This window comes from Syngnathoides biaculeatus, chromosome 12 (assembly GCF_019802595.1).
Source record: "Syngnathoides biaculeatus isolate LvHL_M chromosome 12, ASM1980259v1, whole genome shotgun sequence".
Lineage (NCBI taxonomy): Eukaryota > Metazoa > Chordata > Actinopteri > Syngnathiformes > Syngnathidae > Syngnathoides > Syngnathoides biaculeatus.
The window spans coordinates 8,050,076-8,068,423 of NC_084651.1; the positions used below are offsets into that span (position 1 = coordinate 8,050,076).

Below are 18,348 nucleotides of genomic sequence, written 5' to 3' on the forward strand. Positions count from 1 at the left end.
GGAATTTGGGAATTAAACCCACAACCTTCACATTGAGCGACTGGGACTGAGACGAAGGAATGGATGGAAGTTGGAAGAGGTGGGAATTGAAATATCTCTCTATGGATTGAAGGATGGATGAACTACGAGGGTTTTTCCATGACCCACCCCCCGCCTCTCCCAACCCACCACCCCTATTTTCCGGTGCAAACTACTTTCCCCTCCTACCTCGTGTTTTGGTGTTTGTATGGATGTACATTGTAACTACCTTCTTTGTCAGCAGCAGACCGCCCTCCTCTTTTCTCAGCGTTAAGATGGATGAAGAGGCAGAGAAAGGACAACCTGTCACTATCCCACACTTCTTTGGGCAAATGGGTTTCGCCCGTATGGTGCTTTCTTCTTTTCTTTTTCTTTTTCTTAACTTTCAAGGTAACCACCTCATTCACTCAATGATGAATGGACTGTTGTCGCGGAAGGAGACGAGCAGCGTTCAAACACTGAGGACACAGCATGAATATCCTTGCAGAAGGATATGGGGGGGGGGGGTTCAAGGGGGTTCGACAACCTTTAGATCAAGGGACTTCCATCACTTACGGATGGGTGGATGAATGTTGTGGTGCTTGGATGGGCGGCTAGTTAAGGGTGATGGAACTATAGTTAAAAGACTGACAGTCGCATTCATGAATGGATTAGAGGTGAATCGATTAATTGACAACTAATGGATTAGCAAACGAATTATTCAGCAATCAATAATTGCTTCCAAAACTTAAAATTGTCCAAATCCTCATAATTTCAGCCTCTAAATAAAAGTAAATAATCAACCCTTTCATAGTTTTGTATTCAATCAAAATAAGACATTTGCAAACATCGGCCTTTGCTTTGGAAAAGTGACATTTTTCCCGATTTTTTGGTGGATGTTACACACCAAACCAGTAACCGAATAGTAGTCAGTACACGTTAGTGCATATTCTGCACCATCGATTGGAAATCGAATCCTGTCTTTTAATAAAGGGATGGAAATTATTTTTTTTTAAATGTATTTGATTCATGGCGGCACGGTGGGCTCAGCTGGTAAAACGTTGGCCTCACAGATCTGAGGTTCGGACCCGCCTGTGTGGAGTTTCCTCTGGGCACTCCGGTTTCCTCCCACATCCCAAAAACATGCAACACTAATTGGACACCCTAAATTGCCCCTAGGTGTGATTGTGAGCGTGGCCGTTTGTCTCCATGTCCCCCTGCGATTGGCTGGCAACCAGTTCAGGGTGTACCCCGCGCCCTGCCCTTTGACAGCTGGGATCGGCTCTCTCACTCCCTAGGACCCTCGTGAGGATAAGCAGCCAAGAAAATGGATGGATGGATGGATTGATGGATATTTGATTCATCCCCCAAAAAAAAATCATCAGTTGATGAATCTATTATTAAAATAATTGTTGTTTGCAGCCCTAGAATAGATGGTTGAAAGGGGAATTGAACCTTCCCTGACTATGGACAGCAGGTCTTGTGAGATACTAGTTCTTTCTTCTCTTCCTGTTCCAATCTACTTTCCCTCCATACCCCGACATAAACATGGCTGGCACTAGAACGGAGGACAGAAAGACAGACGCTCTCTCGCCCTGGCGGCAGACGGCCTTCTTCTTCCTCTCAACGTGCAGCCATAGATGCTCCTCGAAGAGCTTTGGAGGGCGGATATTCACGCTTGTGGCATTTTAGCATGTGTAGGCGGGTCAATGTTTGTGGGGAGGGGGGCAGGGAAGGAGGGAGAGAGAGAGAGAGAGAGTATGGACCAATCTCGTCCCCGTTTGGTTTGAAGATCTCAAGCCAACAGAGAGCAAAGACACCGAGGCGGAGCGACGGTTGGCGTCCTGTGGCACAAGTCTTCAAAAAGCGATGAGATGAAACCAATTTGAATTAATTAACAGTGATATGATGGCAGGCGGAAAAAAAAGGGGGGGGGGCCTTGTTCCGCCAAACATAACAGAACCCTCAAACACCATCTTGATCTCTCTTGGTAAGCGTAGAAGGGAAAGAAAGCCACTTGCGTTATTTTGTGATGAGCGCCTGTCAAAAATGTTTTTTCCCTGCCTTTCATTATCGCAGCCTGTCTGCAAGCCCCTATTAGGCCGAGACCTTAATAACCGCAATAAATAACCAAGTGAAGAGAGCGACTCCTCGTTAAAAATGAAAACTGTCTCCTGACTGCGCGCCGTTGCCGGTCCGTGAGTGTCCCCGTTGTGGTGGTTTTGGACTTGCTCGTATCAATAATATTCCACAAACAAGCAGCCGAATGGAGACACACACACGCACACACACACACACGCACACGCACACACACACACACACACACGCACACACACACACAGACACGCACACTGGCGGCTGTATTATCTTTAACTTGAAAATCCAACTAACTTTCGAAATAAAGTGCTGCAGTCCTGGTACGCGAACTCCTCAAGGTAAAATAGCAGGAACACATTTTCAAACTGGGGTCTTTTATCATTAGAATTCCGCTCATCACTACTCGACCACGGGAAATTCATTTTCGGGCACAGAAAACACTCATTTGTGCTTTCCAATTGCTTTTCTCTTCCCCCGAATGAGCTGCGCTGACAAGGTTTTAGTGTCTATCTTTCGTGAAAGATGGAAATATATTACTGGAGCCAGTTATAATCGGACATGTTCGTGCAATTCCAAGAAGCCGCGTTATACACCACCACAAGACAATAACAACCATGGCAAAATGAACAAACGTTCTGATGCTGGATATTGTTTGTTGACACTTTTCGAATCAAATCAGAGCGCAGTTTATATTGATCTCGGCTCGGCTGCCAAGGTTCTTTCGCTAATCATTGTCGGACAAAGTGCTCATTAGGGACTCCTCGCTCCCGTTTAAATAAGCTCATATCATTTAAAAAGGGCAAGCTCGGGATAGCCCTCTGGTACTCCGTGATGAGGCACGCGGTGTACTCCAAGGATATGTATCGGGTCCCATATTCCTAATTACGCTGCATCTGATCCATTAGAACTAAGTACTCCGCAGCATGTTGCAGCAAAACACTGGTGTGCTGATTTCAGACTTGCATAATTGTTCATCTTATTTTTAATTAAGGCCTGCCACACGCCGAGTGACACGGCCAGAGACGACTGAACTGTCATGTGTGTGTGTGTGTGTGTGGGGGGGGGGGTTCGGCAATTAGTTTTCAGGAGTGGGCGACTGTCAGCCGCCCGGTTTTGCTGCAATTCAAAATTTGAATTGTCACTTTATGGCGTTGCAGTTTTCCAGATGTAACAGCCAATCAAAAATACACATTGCCTTTCACCAAAAATTTAAATAAATTCTGGTGCATCTATGCCCTAGTCCTATGCAGCATACATACGTACAATAATGTATATCATTTTACACTAATCCATCCATTCATTTTCTGAGCCACGTGTCCTCATGAGGGTCACGGGAGTGTTGGAGCCTATCCCAGCTGACATCGGGCAGAAGGCAGGGAACACCCTCAATTGATTGCCAGCCAATTGTAGGGCACAGAGAAACAAACAACACTCACAATCACACCGACGAGCAATTTACAGTCTCCAATGAATGGATATTTTTGGGATGTGGGAGGAAACTGGAGTGCCTGGAGAAAACCCACGAAGATGATGCAAACTCCAATAACAATCAACTATATTTATAATTTCAGCAGAATATATGTGCATGAATGAGAGGTGGTGGAGAGGGAAGAGTGAGGCTACAGGGAGAACAGGTAGCGAGGGTGGACGACTTCAATACTTGGGGTCGAGAATCCATAACAATGGAGAGTGTGGTCAGGAAGTGAAGAAACTGGTCCAAGCGGGGTGGAACAGTTGGCAGAAGGTGTCTGGTGTTCTATGTGACAGAAGAGTCTCTGCGAGGATGAAGGGCAAAGTTTATTAAACAGTGGTGAGGCCGGCCATGATCTATGGATTAGAGAAGGTGGCAGTGAAGAAACAACAGGGAGCAGAACTGGAGGTAGCAGAAATGAAGATGTTGAGTTTCTCGCTCGGACTGAGCAGGTTGGATAGGATTAGAAATGAGCTCAATAGAGGGACGGCCAAAGTTGGATGTTTTGGGGACAATGTTCGAGAGAGCACACCTCGATTGCTTGGACATGTCCAGAGGCGAGAGATTGAGTATATTGGTAGAAGGGTGATGAGGATGGAGCTCCCAGGCAAAAGAGCGAGAGGAAGACCAAAGAGAAGGTTTATGGATGTTGTGAGGAAGACATGAGGACAGTGGGTGTCAGAGAGGAAGATGCACGAGATGGGCTTAGATGGAAAAAGATGACACGCTGTGGCGACCCCTAACGGGACAAGCTGAAAGGAAAAGAAGCTTTGTAATTTCAGTACCTGTGGTGAGAAAGCAAAGGACTCAGGGAATTGTGATTGCCAAAAGACTAAAATTTAATCTTCTTTATTATGGTTCCTCTCGTTGTGGCCATCTTGTTCCTTGACCATTGTGCTGTGTTTTTGTGGTTCAATTGAAAAGACACACACACACACACACACACTTGCAGATGTGCGGTACGACCTGGAGAGTCACAAACTGTAATTTGATCCAATTCAGTTCCGTCCGCCATGTCGCTCAGTGTGCGGTGGGAACGTGGGAGCATTAAAAAGCTGCGGTACAGCATAGCGAGGGTCGAATGACGACCAGATCCTGTGTACTAAAGTGTGGTGATGTGGTTGGTGAAAATGATGGGAAACAAGAGTCAATTCCTCTCTTTTGCACTTATGACAGCTTTCCCTTTTTGGGAGTGTCTGTGGCGAACTTTGGGCATCGACCCAGAAGAACAATTGGTCAGAGGCCAATGACGTTGGACCTGAGAGAGGGCCTGCTGTTTCTGCTCCAGACTCTGTGTTGTAGCTCATCCAAGCCTGACTTGACGGATCTGCCATTGTGCACCGGGGCTGCAGTTATGCTCCCAGAGAAAAGGGCCTTTCCCACAAGATTGGAAAATTTGTGCCTCGGTAAAATGACAAATTAAGATTGCGGAGGGGGGGGGGGGGGGGGGAACAAGGGGGTGACTGGTGAAACCCTTGATTGAGTCGTTCCCCTTTTGTGTGGAATGTCTCTGTCATTCATTCATTAATTTCACTTTTTTGGCACTCAATTTAAGGCCGTGCACCCCTTCACAAAACTCCCATAACTTTTCTGTCACCTTGACGTGTGCAAAAGCTTTAATGCGCGTGCGATTTGTTTTCCCCCCTCCACTCTGCGGTTTAGATCAGGCACTAAGCCGGGGGACGGTGAAGAACTAAAAAATGTCTGCAATGCTGAGCCTGTGCCTTTCAGTCGACGCAAAATATACTGTGATGGATAATGGCAGGATTGTCCACTTGTCAGTCCCAAAGCGTGCCTCTTTTGTCGCAGAGTGCGGCTAAGAATACGACAGCGCCGACACGGGCTGCCCCAGCCCGTTGGCCCTGCAGGCGTGATTGAGGCATGTCTGGGGTGCAGGTGGTAAAGTGGGTTGCAGCAATCACAAAGACGGTGCTTGAACCAAAGATGGTGCCAAAGCCTTCTAGTTCGAGTGTCCTTATGTATGACTCTCAGCTTGTAATTGCTCCTGATGAGCAATCCGCATATGAATGATGTCGTAAAGCAGGGCTTCCCAAATGTTTTCTGGCTTCCAAACCCGCCCCCCAAAAAACAACACTTCTGTTAGGTAATCAAAAGTCTCTAAATTGTTCATCAGTGCCAATGCGAGTTTGAATCGTTGTGCATTTCTTCCGGTAGAATTGCAGGATGTATCTTTTTAGTTGTGTGATTTTTCATCGTGTATCATCTCACATTTTCGCCTCTTCTCTCCAGATGGAGGAAGTAATAGCGCGCATGCAGGAGGAGAAAAACGGCATCCCGATCCGAACAGTCAAAAGCTTCCTCACCAAGATCCCCAGTGTTTTTTCAGGTGAGGCTCTTATATCGACTTTTATGTCGCCTCAGTGTGTGTGCGGCGGTCTTCCCTCCCCTTGCGCTTCTCTCGTCATCTCACAAAAGCCCACAGTGACCCAACTCCTTTGTCTCCACCCCCCCAAACAAAACACGCAAACTTTTTGCCAATTCACCTCGGGCGGAATGTCACAAATACGACATCTAACGAGGAACCGAGTGATATAAAACAAACAATACTGCAATATATTATTCCAAAAGTACTAATGTGTAACAGTAAAATAAAGACGCTTCCATGTGCTAGATTAATAGCAGATCCATTATGAACACTTACTCAATAAAAGCCAATGCTTTTAGTATTAGTAATGACCGGGTTATATGGTATCCCAAACCCTTGATGCACTTTTACTCCTCCTGAGAGGGCCTCGTTCCTCCTAATTGTGCACAAGCCTATTTTTAGGTTTTATTGTGTGCGTCTGTGTGTGTGTGCGCGCAAGATGTTGCCCCCGAGGCTGCACCAATGCCAGAACCTACACTGCACCGCTCAACACCGCTTAAAAAATAAAATAAATAAATAAAAAGGACTGGTTTGTCAAAAACCACAATCATGTCTAGACTGCATCCAGTTTGTTTATAGAGTGTGGGAGCCACCCCGCACCATAATGTGGAAAACTCCGTAGATTGCAATATCTTGAGAAACCTCATTTATATCACTAGTTTAATGAAAAAAAAAAGAAACTCAAATTGTATATACAGGATTGATTAAAGAGGAAATCCACTGGTTTGTATAAACAATCTATCCAATAGGCCATGTGATATGTACTCTATTTTGACAATGTGATGTTAAATACTCTCTCATTTAATAGCGTTTTGAGAAGGTTTTTATCGACAATTATGAATTTTCAGGGTGCTGCCATTTTCACGAGTCTTATGACCTACGTGCAGAGATGTGACATGTTAACGTGCCGCAACAAAGGCTCAGTTACGTGGGACACCATTTATGCCCTGTGGTGATTTCTCGGATTTATCCTCATCTGATAAAGAAATAGCAGTATCGGTTGATCGGGAAGATAGAGGAATACTTCCATAAACGGCCATGTATTGCATTGTTAATGCAAACCAGTGTATTTCCCCTTCAAAGTGTGGAAACAAAGGCCCCCAGGAGCTCCGGGCCAGCAGCTGTGGATGGTTCTTCAGACGGGAATGACGCGGAGTCCGACGAGCAAGCCTGTATGGAAGTATTCCTCCATCTTTCTGATCAACCGAAACTGCCATTACTTCATCAGATGAGGATAAATTCGAGAAATCAGCATTGGGCATAATGGTGTAACATGTAATCCAGCGTTTGGAATGGCACGGTACACGTCACATACGCCCACGTAGGTCATGTGACTTGCGAAAATGGCAGCGCCCCAGACAATTCGTAATTGGCGGTAAAAATCTTCTCAAAACACTATTAAGTTAGAGAGGATTTAAAAGATCGTCAAAATAAAGTACATATTACATTACTTATTGGATATATTGTTAATGCAAACCAGTGGATTTCCACTTTAATATCACAGACCAGTCCCTATCAAATTACCATGAAAAAAAATTATATACAGTGTATATATATATATATATATATATATATATATATAATATATATATATATATATATATTATATATATATATAGATATATATATATATATATAAAATCATCTTTCATGTTTCACTTTTTCACCCCTGAAATGAATTGTTTCCCCACAATATTCTAATTGCTTGAGATGCACCCATATACATATGATTTGAATACATAATTCCAAATATTGGACTCTTTGTTTGCCCTTATTAGCATGACGGGAAGCATACCAACGGTGGAAAAAATGGCTTCCCGATTCATTGCGAGTGCAAGTTCTAGAACTGGAAATAATGTAAATTTCATTCATCCTTTGCAGATTCAAATTGCTGCCATCAAAACAAAATTTTCTGCACCGGCATGTATGGACAGGTTAAAATGAGCAAAACATTTCAGGCTTAAAATCATTTCTGGGCACACTAATCAAGTAAAACACAACATATTGTATTGATTATCTTTTTTTGTTTGCTCTTTATTTTCATTACGCAGGTTTTGCCCTCACTTTCATTAACGTGCAATACTAATTCCTATCACCCCGCTTCTAAAATTGTCAGCTGTGCCCTCGCACACCAACACACAGACATGCAAATGTCGGTCCAAAAGCATCATATTAATCAGGCCTTGTTTGAAGATTACCTCGCGCGTCTCGTTTAAGCTCGCTTTTGGAGAAGTGGGTCGCGTGTGACGGTGTGAAAACGGCGCTTGCGCTAATGATGGTAATCCACGGAAAAGCTCCTGTGGTTTTATGGAGGGGCATCGGGACGCACGAGGACGCCAAGAAATAGGAACCAAACGCACATTAATAACGGCCTGAATCCAGTGATGACGGACGGACAGAGTGACAGACAGCCGCAGGGACCGTCTGACATTTCACACTCTCGTCCTCTCACCTGACAGCTTGGTAGACAGCAATAACCGCGGCGGAAGATATATATTTATTTATTAGGAGGTATATTTAGCTCAAAATGACACAAGTCGCAGGTTCTGACGGGGTGTGAAAAACCACTGAGGGGTGGGAGAGAACGCAAGGTGTTGCTGTGCACTGCTCGGATGTGAAACGACTGTAAATCAGGGGTGATAATTACATCATTCTGCCGCCATTTGCTATTATCACTACCCCTGGCCTATCCTGTCTGATAAGATACTTCTGGCATCGCTTCCTCAAATGGTATTGCAAAGTCTGGATCGCTACACTGATTCGTCCTATCTGCTACTTGTTATGCCCCTTCCTTATAGGCTAATTACCACTCTTGTCCTGTACCGTCCTGTCCACTTTACTATTGATCATGTCCCTTTCTCTATGGGTGTAATACTACATGGCTCACTACCCCTCACTGATCCTGTCCTGTGCTACCTGTCACATCCCTTTCTTGCAGGAGTAGCACTGCCTAGTTCACCACCCCAGTCCCATTCCCCAGTCCGTACAGTCAAATTTTCGACTCGGCAAGTGCCTTGCAAATGTGTAGCAGAGTAGCAGTTTCTGGCTCACCACCATCATCCTGTCCTTGGTGCTACTTATTCCTTTATACAAGCCTGTATGCAGCACTGCTTGGCTTACTACACCTGCTCTTTCCTGACCTGTATTTCCCTCTCCTGTCCTGACCATGACATGTCCTGAGCATTGTCCGGCTTTCTAACACTGTCCTGTTCTGTTGGATTTGCCATTTACCCGATTCCATCTTCACAGGACGCCTGGATCATTACCCCTATCGTATCTTGTTTCTCAACACCTTCCTTCCTCACAAGGGTGTAGCATTATTTGCTACTCATCACACCCCTCAGGGCTAATTAGCCCTGTCCTGTCTTACTGCTACTTGGCAGTTGGCTTCTTCAGATGGGTAACAGTGCTTAGTTCATTAACCTTATCCTGCTCTGTCCCGTTTGCTATTCATTCTCCCTGAGTGCAGCATTGACTAGATCACATCTCCTGTGCTATCCCATCCTGTGTACTAATTGGGTCCCCTTCTTCCAGGATCTTTCACTGCCTAGATCACTAAACTGCCCTGCTCGGTCCTATTGGATACTCAGTCCCTCCCATCCTAATAGGGTCTAGCACTACCTGGCTCACTACCCCTGTCCGAATCCGTCCTGTGTGTTACTTGGCATGCCCCTCCTCACATGATCGAGAACTGCATTACCAGTCCACACATGAATAAAATACATCTTTGTAATATTAGTAATACTGCTCCCATTATTTTACCTGTGTTTGCTTTCCTCTGTCCGTTCTCAAACCACATTTTGTCCTGCTGCATTTTGGAAAAATATTCATCTTAATACAAATAACACCAGAGGTAGTCTAATATATCAAACACTACTGTTGCTCCGCATTTCTGTTCTGTATTGAAAAGGCATACAGACTCACGATAATGCATTACTGAGCAGCCAAACAGGAGAGGCTGGGGAAAAAAAGGGAAAGTAGAAACCAACACCAAAATAATACACTGAAACAATACATAGCAGAAATATGCTGTTCTTCAACCTAAATGGAATGTGACCACAATTCAAGTGTGTTCAATTATTTACGGTTATCAAAACGACTGTTGGTGGTAAAGTTCATTAAAGCAACAAAAAGGTAATACAGTTTAAAGCCCACTCTATGACAATAAAGCTAAGCTCCGGTAAGAATTGTTAGCCGTGAATCACCCTCAATTGTTTTGTTATTGTATTTGGTAAGCGCTCCATTATGCGGCCGTACCTGTGGTCATTTCAATTAACGGGATGCGGCTTTGGAGTGGCTGTCAGGAAAGAATAGCTGGGATGTCATCCGCCCACACCGTGTAAGGCGAGAGGAATTGCCATGCGCTGTGATTATGATGTACAGCGCGAAGGGCTAAGCGTGCCGTCGCTAACATTTCCATAAAATCTGGAGCGATGGATTCGCATTTCGTACTGATGAACGCTGTTCTCTGTCCTTTCAGGTTCTGATATTGTACAGTGGATGATCAAGAATCTAGACATTGAAGATCAAGGTAAGAAAAATCATTTCTCCACCGAGCAAGCTCTATGATGCACTTAGCATCGTACTAAGTGCATCCTTTGATGCCGCTCGTAATTACCACTCATTACCATGGTAACATATTTGGCGCTTTCTGATATTGCTTTACATTTCGTTAGATTTCATTTTCTCTGTGGAATGCGCACTGCAGCTTGCGTGCACTTTCTATTCTGTTCCAAGATGCCGAAATTGGTGCCAAAGCCCTGACCACAGGTGCGTAGTAAAAACGAGTAACATTTATTCCGTTACACTCTCTCAAGTAACATTTTCAACAAACTGTATTTGTCAGCGTAACTTTAAAGGCACAGTACTTCTTACTTTTACTTGAGTATTTATGTGAAGAAGGATAAATGCCTTCACGCCGTTACAATGATCAATTATCTACGCATTCTAGTGTACACGCATTGATTTTTAGACCTTATCGACGACTTACACATAGGGTCCCCACACATAGGGTCCCCGTTGCGCCAATCACGAATGTCATTTGAGTCCACTTCACCAATCAGATGAAACAAGGCGGTCACATGACTGTGCACATAGCCTTTGTGAGGAAATTTAAATGAATCCTTTTGAAAAATAAATACAACAGCCACACGTGTTTACTGTACAGAGAAAGAGAGTCTTTGCTATATGTAGGTTTTTTTCATACGATAATCCTACTTTGTGGTGTATTTATGGTTCATATTAATATTGTAAGCATTAAATAAGTATTAATATTGGCGATTAGAAACCTTTCTGGCAGGCCTCGGTCCATTTCACCTGCTAATAATAAATATATGAAAGGAGGTAAATGCTTTAATAAAGCTTAGAAACAAACGACAACAAACATGGATGTGGATCAGTTTTAAGCACAACGCTGATGAGAATAATATTAAATATTACTCAATAATATTGTGTATAGTGTGGGTGAGTTAGCCGCGTTAGCATAATGGGCGAGCGACCGCTCCTGTTTGTACTTTAAATGATGTACTTCTGGGTTTGCGGTGACATGTCCGGGCTTCTCTCCTTGCGTTTGTCCTCATTTGATGACCATTCACACTTGCTTGGTTTGAAAAGCTTTTGTGTAGTGCGTAATAATCAATAACAAAATACAAAAACTCTCGTCTTCGATATAATGAAGTTGCTTGAATACTCCCACGCGCCGCTTGGCGGGGCTCCAATCTGTTTGTATTTTGGCAACAAAGAGGCAATCTGATTAAATCAAAGGATACTTGCCAACTTGAATCCTTGTTGATTGAATTTTTATTTAACTAACAGATTGAAATCAGTTGTAACCGCAGCAGATTGATGTTCTACGGTAATCATTATTGGAAGTCCGTTTGGATAAAGAACACCTAAAAGTACACTTTCCACAGAACCCAGCGGCCGCTTCTGTGAACTCAAACATTGGATCCTATCCAACTTTCTACAATTCAACACCAATAACTGAAATCTTACTCATGCGTATCAAGTCCATCCTAGCCAAAATTGTTTTTTCATTCCGCTTGATAATTTCTCTTTCTCCCACCCCTCAGGTTCAAAGTCTGGGTGTCATCCGACAGCACACTCTTCTTCTTCTTCTTCTTCTTCTCCTTCTTTTCAGCTTGTCCTGTTCCATCTAAGCCTATCTCGTGCATCTTTGCCTCTAACACCCACTGTCCTCATGTCTTTCCTCACAACATCCATCAACCTTTTCTTTGGTCTTCTTCTCGCTCTTTTACCTTCTCTGTACTTTTCAATTAGCATCCTCAAGGCAAATAACACATCTGTGGTCCACTTTCTAGGCCTGAAACCATACTGTTGCTCGCAGATACTGACTTCTGACCCGAGTCTACCATCCACTACTCTTTCCCATAACTCCATTGTGTGGCTCCTCAACTTTATTCTTCTATAGTTCCCACAGCTCTGAACATCCCCTTTGTTCTTAAAAATGAGAACTAGAACACTTTTCCTCCATTCTTCAGGCATCTTTTCGCCCGCTAGTATTCTGTTGAATAAGTTGGTCAAAAACTCCACAGCCATCTCTCCAAATTGCTTCCATACCTCTACCGGTATGTCATCAGGACCAACTGCCTTTCCATTTTTCATCCTTTGTAGTGCCTTTCGAGCTTCCCGCTTGCTAATCATTGCAACTTCCTGGTCCTTCACACTTCCTTCTCTGTCATTTTCTTCATTCATCAACTTCTGAAAATATTCTTTCCATCTATTCAGCACACTACTGGCACAAGTCAACATATTTACATCTCTATCCTTAATCACCTTTACTTGCTGCACATCCTTCCCATCTTTATCCCTCTGTCTGGCCAACCTGTAGAGATGTCCAACCTGGTGTACATGTCGTCATATGCCTCTTGTTTCGCCTTGACCACCACACTCTCCAAAAAACAACACCCATTCCGCATACTTTGGAATCTCAGAACAGTGCGATCGACAAGTCCATCAGCCTGCGTGATTGTACTGTAATAAAGTACAAAATAACGCAAATAATAAAGAGCTAAAACTGTGCATGTGTGTGTGTGTTTGTGTGAGAGGTGATTATTTAATATAATCCTTCAAGGTTACGCCACAAAAGGGAAGTGTTTGTATGTAAACGGCCTTGAGTCAGTTCCGAGTTATTACTCATAGCTAAATGAAGCCCTGTTACACTAAGTGACGCAAACCCAATACAACAATGTTTATGTTTGTCCCAGCGGCATAATTCGCTAAGATCTAACTGCAGAATCGGCCCATTTGGACCAGATTAGATAGTTCAATTTTCGTTTTAATAATCTGGTCCTCCGTTTTTAAACACTTTCACAAGCAAACATGCTGCAGTACAAATCCAACACCAGACAGCGTGCAAACTGTTTGGACTATGTATTGTGATACGAACGGGTGGCCACGCAGAACACGGCTGATGGGTTTCGACGCCATCAAAAGGTTAAAGCTCGAGTAGCGCAGCAGGTGAAGGGCAAAGATGATAATGATGATGACGGTTACATGTTTTCATTACGTGATGCTTTAAAAATCAAGGACAGTCGAGGGAACGCAATAGGAAGCATATTTTTTTCCATGCAGGCAGCCGGGCAGGCACATCATGTGTGATGGGACTAATGAGCTTCTCCTCTCAAAGTGAAGGTGGACTCATCAGCGAGAAACCCCCCCACCCCCACCCGATCACGCTGTGCTGTTCGGTTCCAGTAAAGAACCGACTGTCCTCAGTGTGGTTCAGTCCAATAATAATGGACATACTGTGATATGAATCCTTCTCTTACAGCGGATCAAAACTGAGCATCATTTTGCATGCATGAATCTGACGAATAACGACGACGGTGCATTACAGAGTACCGTAACTTCTGCAAGACATGGCTTATGTGTGTTTTCCTTTCCCCAGTCGAGGCTCTTCACCTCGGAACGCTGATGGCCGCGCATGGTTACTTCTTCCCCATCTCAGACCATGTCCTCACCCTCAAAGATGACGGAACGTTCTACCGGTTTCAGGTAAGAATGAACTGCGACATCCCCGCATTTTTGCCATTACTAATTTGTCTTTAACTCGGCTTTGAATCCTAACCACAAGGAGTTTCTCTGATAGCTGTAGTATTAGGAACACCTCTCAGTGTAATACATTCAGAATGCCACAATGAAGAACCTTGAAAATTAACCTATCAAGAAGATTTGATTAGACTAGAGAACCGTGAAGGCCAGATTTAATACAGGATGTAGAGTAATACCCATCTTTTCCTTGTTAGCCCTGAATAAGTCAACACAATCACGACATCCTTGGTTTCCATTGGATTTCCGTTCTTACAGCAATGACGTAACCTAAATTTCTCAGTAAACTTGAATGCGCCATAATCTATTGCTAACATCCATCAACGCAATAAAGTCATAATTACAGCCTGTATGCGTCCTACGCAGATAAAACAATCAACTGAAGATCAATAGAACAATAAGTAAGGCAAGGACAGAGCGTGGTTTCTTGCGCCACATTGTGATTATCTTATATTATAAACCGAGGACACCCTGCAGGTGCATTAGGAAGCAATGCAAACGTGCTCAGTGTTAAGGTTTAAACTAGTAACATAGAGGCTATTAAAAACATTTTTAGAGTGGGCGTCACTTACTCGTGTTTTTCCGCTGTTCCAAGGGCTGTCAAACTTATTTTGCTTGTGGGCCACGTCATAGTTATGGTTTCCCTCTGACAGCAGTCATGACTGTGGAAACCACACACAGTCATGTATAATCAGTAATTAGTATAAGTGCCCATTAACTCTCAACCTCCTATGTCCAATTTTGGTCAATTTCACAAATCCACACTTTTGGTCAGTCCCCACTCGTGTCTGTTTTTCTTGCAATTTTCTAGTCAAAACTGTTGGCTTCTTCACTTTCATGATAAAATGTTTTGGTGGGGGGGAGGCTGAAAAGTGATGGGTTTGGAGATGCGAAGATTCTGCCTGATCCCAGCGAAGTGCACAATTGCCCCGTAATTTGATGATTACCATATTTTCCCTACTATAAGGCGCACCCAAAAGCCTTACATTTTCTCAAAAGCCAACGGTGCGCCTTGTAATCTGGTGCGCCTTATATGTGGATCAATATTGAGCCTTTAGTGCAGTTCCACCTAATGGATGTATAACGTAACCCCAGCCATTACTGTCGCGTCTATTCTCTGCGCCTTATAATGCGGTGCGCCTTACAGTGCAGAAAATACGGTATATATTTTTTCTAACAGCATATTGAGTCGTGTAAACCAATGTCCAATTTATGTTGATGATTAATTGGGTGACTACCCAGTAAATGCTCATGAAACAATTAAAGTGGGGGAAGAGAAAAAAAAAACGTACATATTTTCCAACCAAAAATTAAAAAAACAAATCCATTTTGCGGGAAACAGAAAATAAACAATATGTTTTTTTGGGCCACCTAAAAAATTTGGCATGGCAGATCTAGCCCCTGAGCCTTGAGTTTGCCCCCTGTGTACTATTAGCCCGTGCTGGGAATTTACTGTACTTACTAAAAGTGGTCTTCAATGTTTTGTCTGACCCATTTATGTCCAATATTTATTAACTACAGGAACATCTGTTATTAAAAAGACCTTTGTGGGTAGTGTATTATGGATACATGGCTAAAAGTACCACAGCGCCATCGTACAATGCACCGCAATCAATGTGGAGAGGACTCCATGTTAGACTCAGGTCCAATAATTTGAAATAATTTAAAAAAATGGACACAACCGGACTGACAGTTTTAACGTTTTCCGGCCAATTTCCGCCCTCTCGTGTGCTCCACCTCTAATCGATGAAAACAAAAGCTCAAGGCTGTTTGTGTTGCTCATATGATTTTCCCTTCACATCGGAAGCTACACACGGTGTCACCCGAAGAGCGGCAAGATGCACGAGTGCGCCGAGCGCTTGCCGAAAAGGAGCTTATGCGCTTTCAACGATGCGCAGAGCCTATTATACGACAAAAATGTTTGATTGTGACAGATGCGATGATGCTCCTATTCACCCCCCCCCCCCCACATCACAACTCACCATTTGGTCGTCTGTCAGAGATGTTCGGATTTATTCTCCGTTGTGCGTTGGGTTTCTTATCATGTTTCTGCTTGCAGACTCCGTACTTTTGGCCGTCAAACTGCTGGGAACCAGAAAACACAGACTATGGTGAGCATTACTGAAAATTGCAATTAAATTGACAAATTGCTTACAAACGCTGATAGATGTCACCCAGTGGTTTATTAAAGCGGGGATCAGAAATTACAATCACAATTCAATTAAGATTTCAAGTCTCATTTGCCAATTAAATGATTAAAAACTGCCGCATACGTGATTAAAAATGACTTATTATTAAGATGGGAAATTTGAGTGGGATGCAATTCCTGACAGATGCTGTTGCCAGAGCTGAAATGCCAACGAGAGAAAACAAATTCGGAAGTACGACGCCATTGCAGCATATCAAGGCAACCTGTACATGCATTACAATGTAAATATAAATTAAAAAAACATGCCAGAGATCGTCATGTGTGCTCCAGGAAATAAGACCATATCACCCAACGCTTTAAATATGGTTTTGTGAAATTTTGTTTGACTCAAAGGTTGGGAAAGATTCTCCCAAAGGCTTTAATTAGTGTAAAGATGCCCTCAGAGCTACGAGACTCTTTTTTTTTTCCCCCCACTGCACCAAATTATTAGAAATATTGTAGCTATTGACTGACAAATTAGAAAAAGATGACCAAAATGAACCCAAATAGTAACGTGAGCCAAACTCGTCTTTGTTTAGCTCCAGGCGACAGTATTGTACTCCAGAGTCTCCACTTTACTGCAGTGGCCTGTTTTCTTGCTTCCCTCGGTCTCCTCGCTCATAAAATCGGTCCCCGTACTGCGGCCGACAGACGTGAATCGCTCCATTGTTTTTGTTTGTGCCTCATTCTGTCGTGTGCGTTCAACGCGCCGTGTATTTCAGAGTTTCCCCCCTCTGTGCAGACCCACTCTAGAGTCGGAGCGTATTTCTCCAGTAGATTTGTAATAGAGTCGCAGAGATGAAACACGAGTGACTTAACTGTATCACAGGCTAAATTGGAATTTAGCCCTCCTCTAATTTCATCAGACAGACTGATTACAGTGACTGAAAGCTGAGCCACGGCCTGTGTGCAAGCACCTGCTGGGGACATTAAGGAGGGACATTTTAATGGTGACACAGAGATGGGCTTTTGGCAGCGTATTAATTCCAGCAGTGTGTTTTTTTTTTTCCCCAGTTTATTTTATTTATTTATTTTTTTGGTTGGTCTTTGTTTTGACTCATAGAGCGGGAGATGAAGTAGGTCACGGTGACGTTAGAGACTCTGCCAGACCGATAAATTATGTACTTTGAATTCAAAAATAAAACAGTCTAAGGGCTTAATGAGCAACTAATGGTCATTTTACAATGGGATGAATGTAGTATGATAATATGCAGAGACATCAAAAGTCAGCCACACGCACGCACACACAAACAGACTGGCAGTAACAGAGGCTCAATGCGCAGTCAGTGACCTTTGTGATTTACAGTCCAGTTTAAATGTGCAGTTGAGAGGATTAAATGAGTAAAATGCAGGGCCACTTAAGGCCCGAGCTGAGATCCAGTTCTCTAAGCCACCTCCGTACACCCCCCCACCCCCTCCCTCTCTCTCTCTTTCAGCTGTTTACCTCTGCAAAAGAACAATGCAAAACAAAGCACGTCTGGAGCTTGCAGACTATGAGGCAGTAAGTGAAAGAGCATTTAGCCTCAGTGCCACTTTCTGCTTTTCTCTCTCGCACTGATACCACAACATTTGTTTTTATTCTGTGTTTCTGCATCATTTTAACCCCCCCCCCTCCACCCATAACATCCCCCTCAACCAAAGTCATTGAAAAAAAAAACCCTACCCTGTATGTGTGTCTCCTCTTTTGTACATAACCAGGGATCATTAGTAATGCTATCCAGCCGTGCACTGTACACGGCGTGTGCGGTAAACATAATCAGTCCAATCACCTCAAAACCTTTTCTGGTGTGTTTATTTTACTTGCAGGAGAGCTTAGCGAGGCTACAGCGAGCTTTCGCCAGGAAATGGGAGTTCATTTTTATGCAAGCAGAAGCACAAGCAAAGTAAGGTTCTATACAGCTTCGTGTACTTTGGGAGTGACTACGTGGTGCAGTTCAGTTCGACTCAGCGTTCAAAATTTCACATCCAAACTTTAATTCCTTACAGGTACAGTAGTTTGTTTCCGTTCGCAAGCGTTTTATTGTTCCACAATGAACAGAAACTGAACCGTTTCGTGGCTTTTTGGGCACAATTGGGTCCTTTTAGCTCCTCATTACGACTTGGTCTGACGTCCTGTGTCACATCGGCGCTGTTCTAAGG

The 18,348-nt window shown here is 43.5% G+C and overlaps 1 protein-coding gene across 4 annotated transcripts in view; it reads left to right on the forward strand.

Moving 5' to 3' along the window:
• The window catches only part of rgs7a (regulator of G protein signaling 7a), a 71,410-nt gene that overhangs the window by 40,760 nt on the left and 12,302 nt on the right, over positions 1 to 18,348 (forward strand). For 3 of the 4 annotated variants that reach the window (XM_061836327.1, XM_061836326.1, XM_061836328.1), the window contains 6 exons: positions 5,816 to 5,912; positions 10,432 to 10,482; positions 13,861 to 13,967; positions 16,081 to 16,132; positions 17,646 to 17,710; positions 18,016 to 18,092. In XM_061836327.1, the coding sequence (XP_061692311.1) occupies positions 5,816 to 5,912; positions 10,432 to 10,482; positions 13,861 to 13,967; positions 16,081 to 16,132; positions 17,646 to 17,710; positions 18,016 to 18,092 (449 nt within the window). Of the gene's footprint in view, positions 1 to 5,815; positions 5,913 to 10,431; positions 10,483 to 10,594; positions 10,722 to 13,860; positions 13,968 to 16,080; positions 16,133 to 17,645; positions 17,711 to 18,015; positions 18,093 to 18,348 lie in introns of those variants that run through there. The other variant, XM_061836329.1, reaches the window with a different exon arrangement.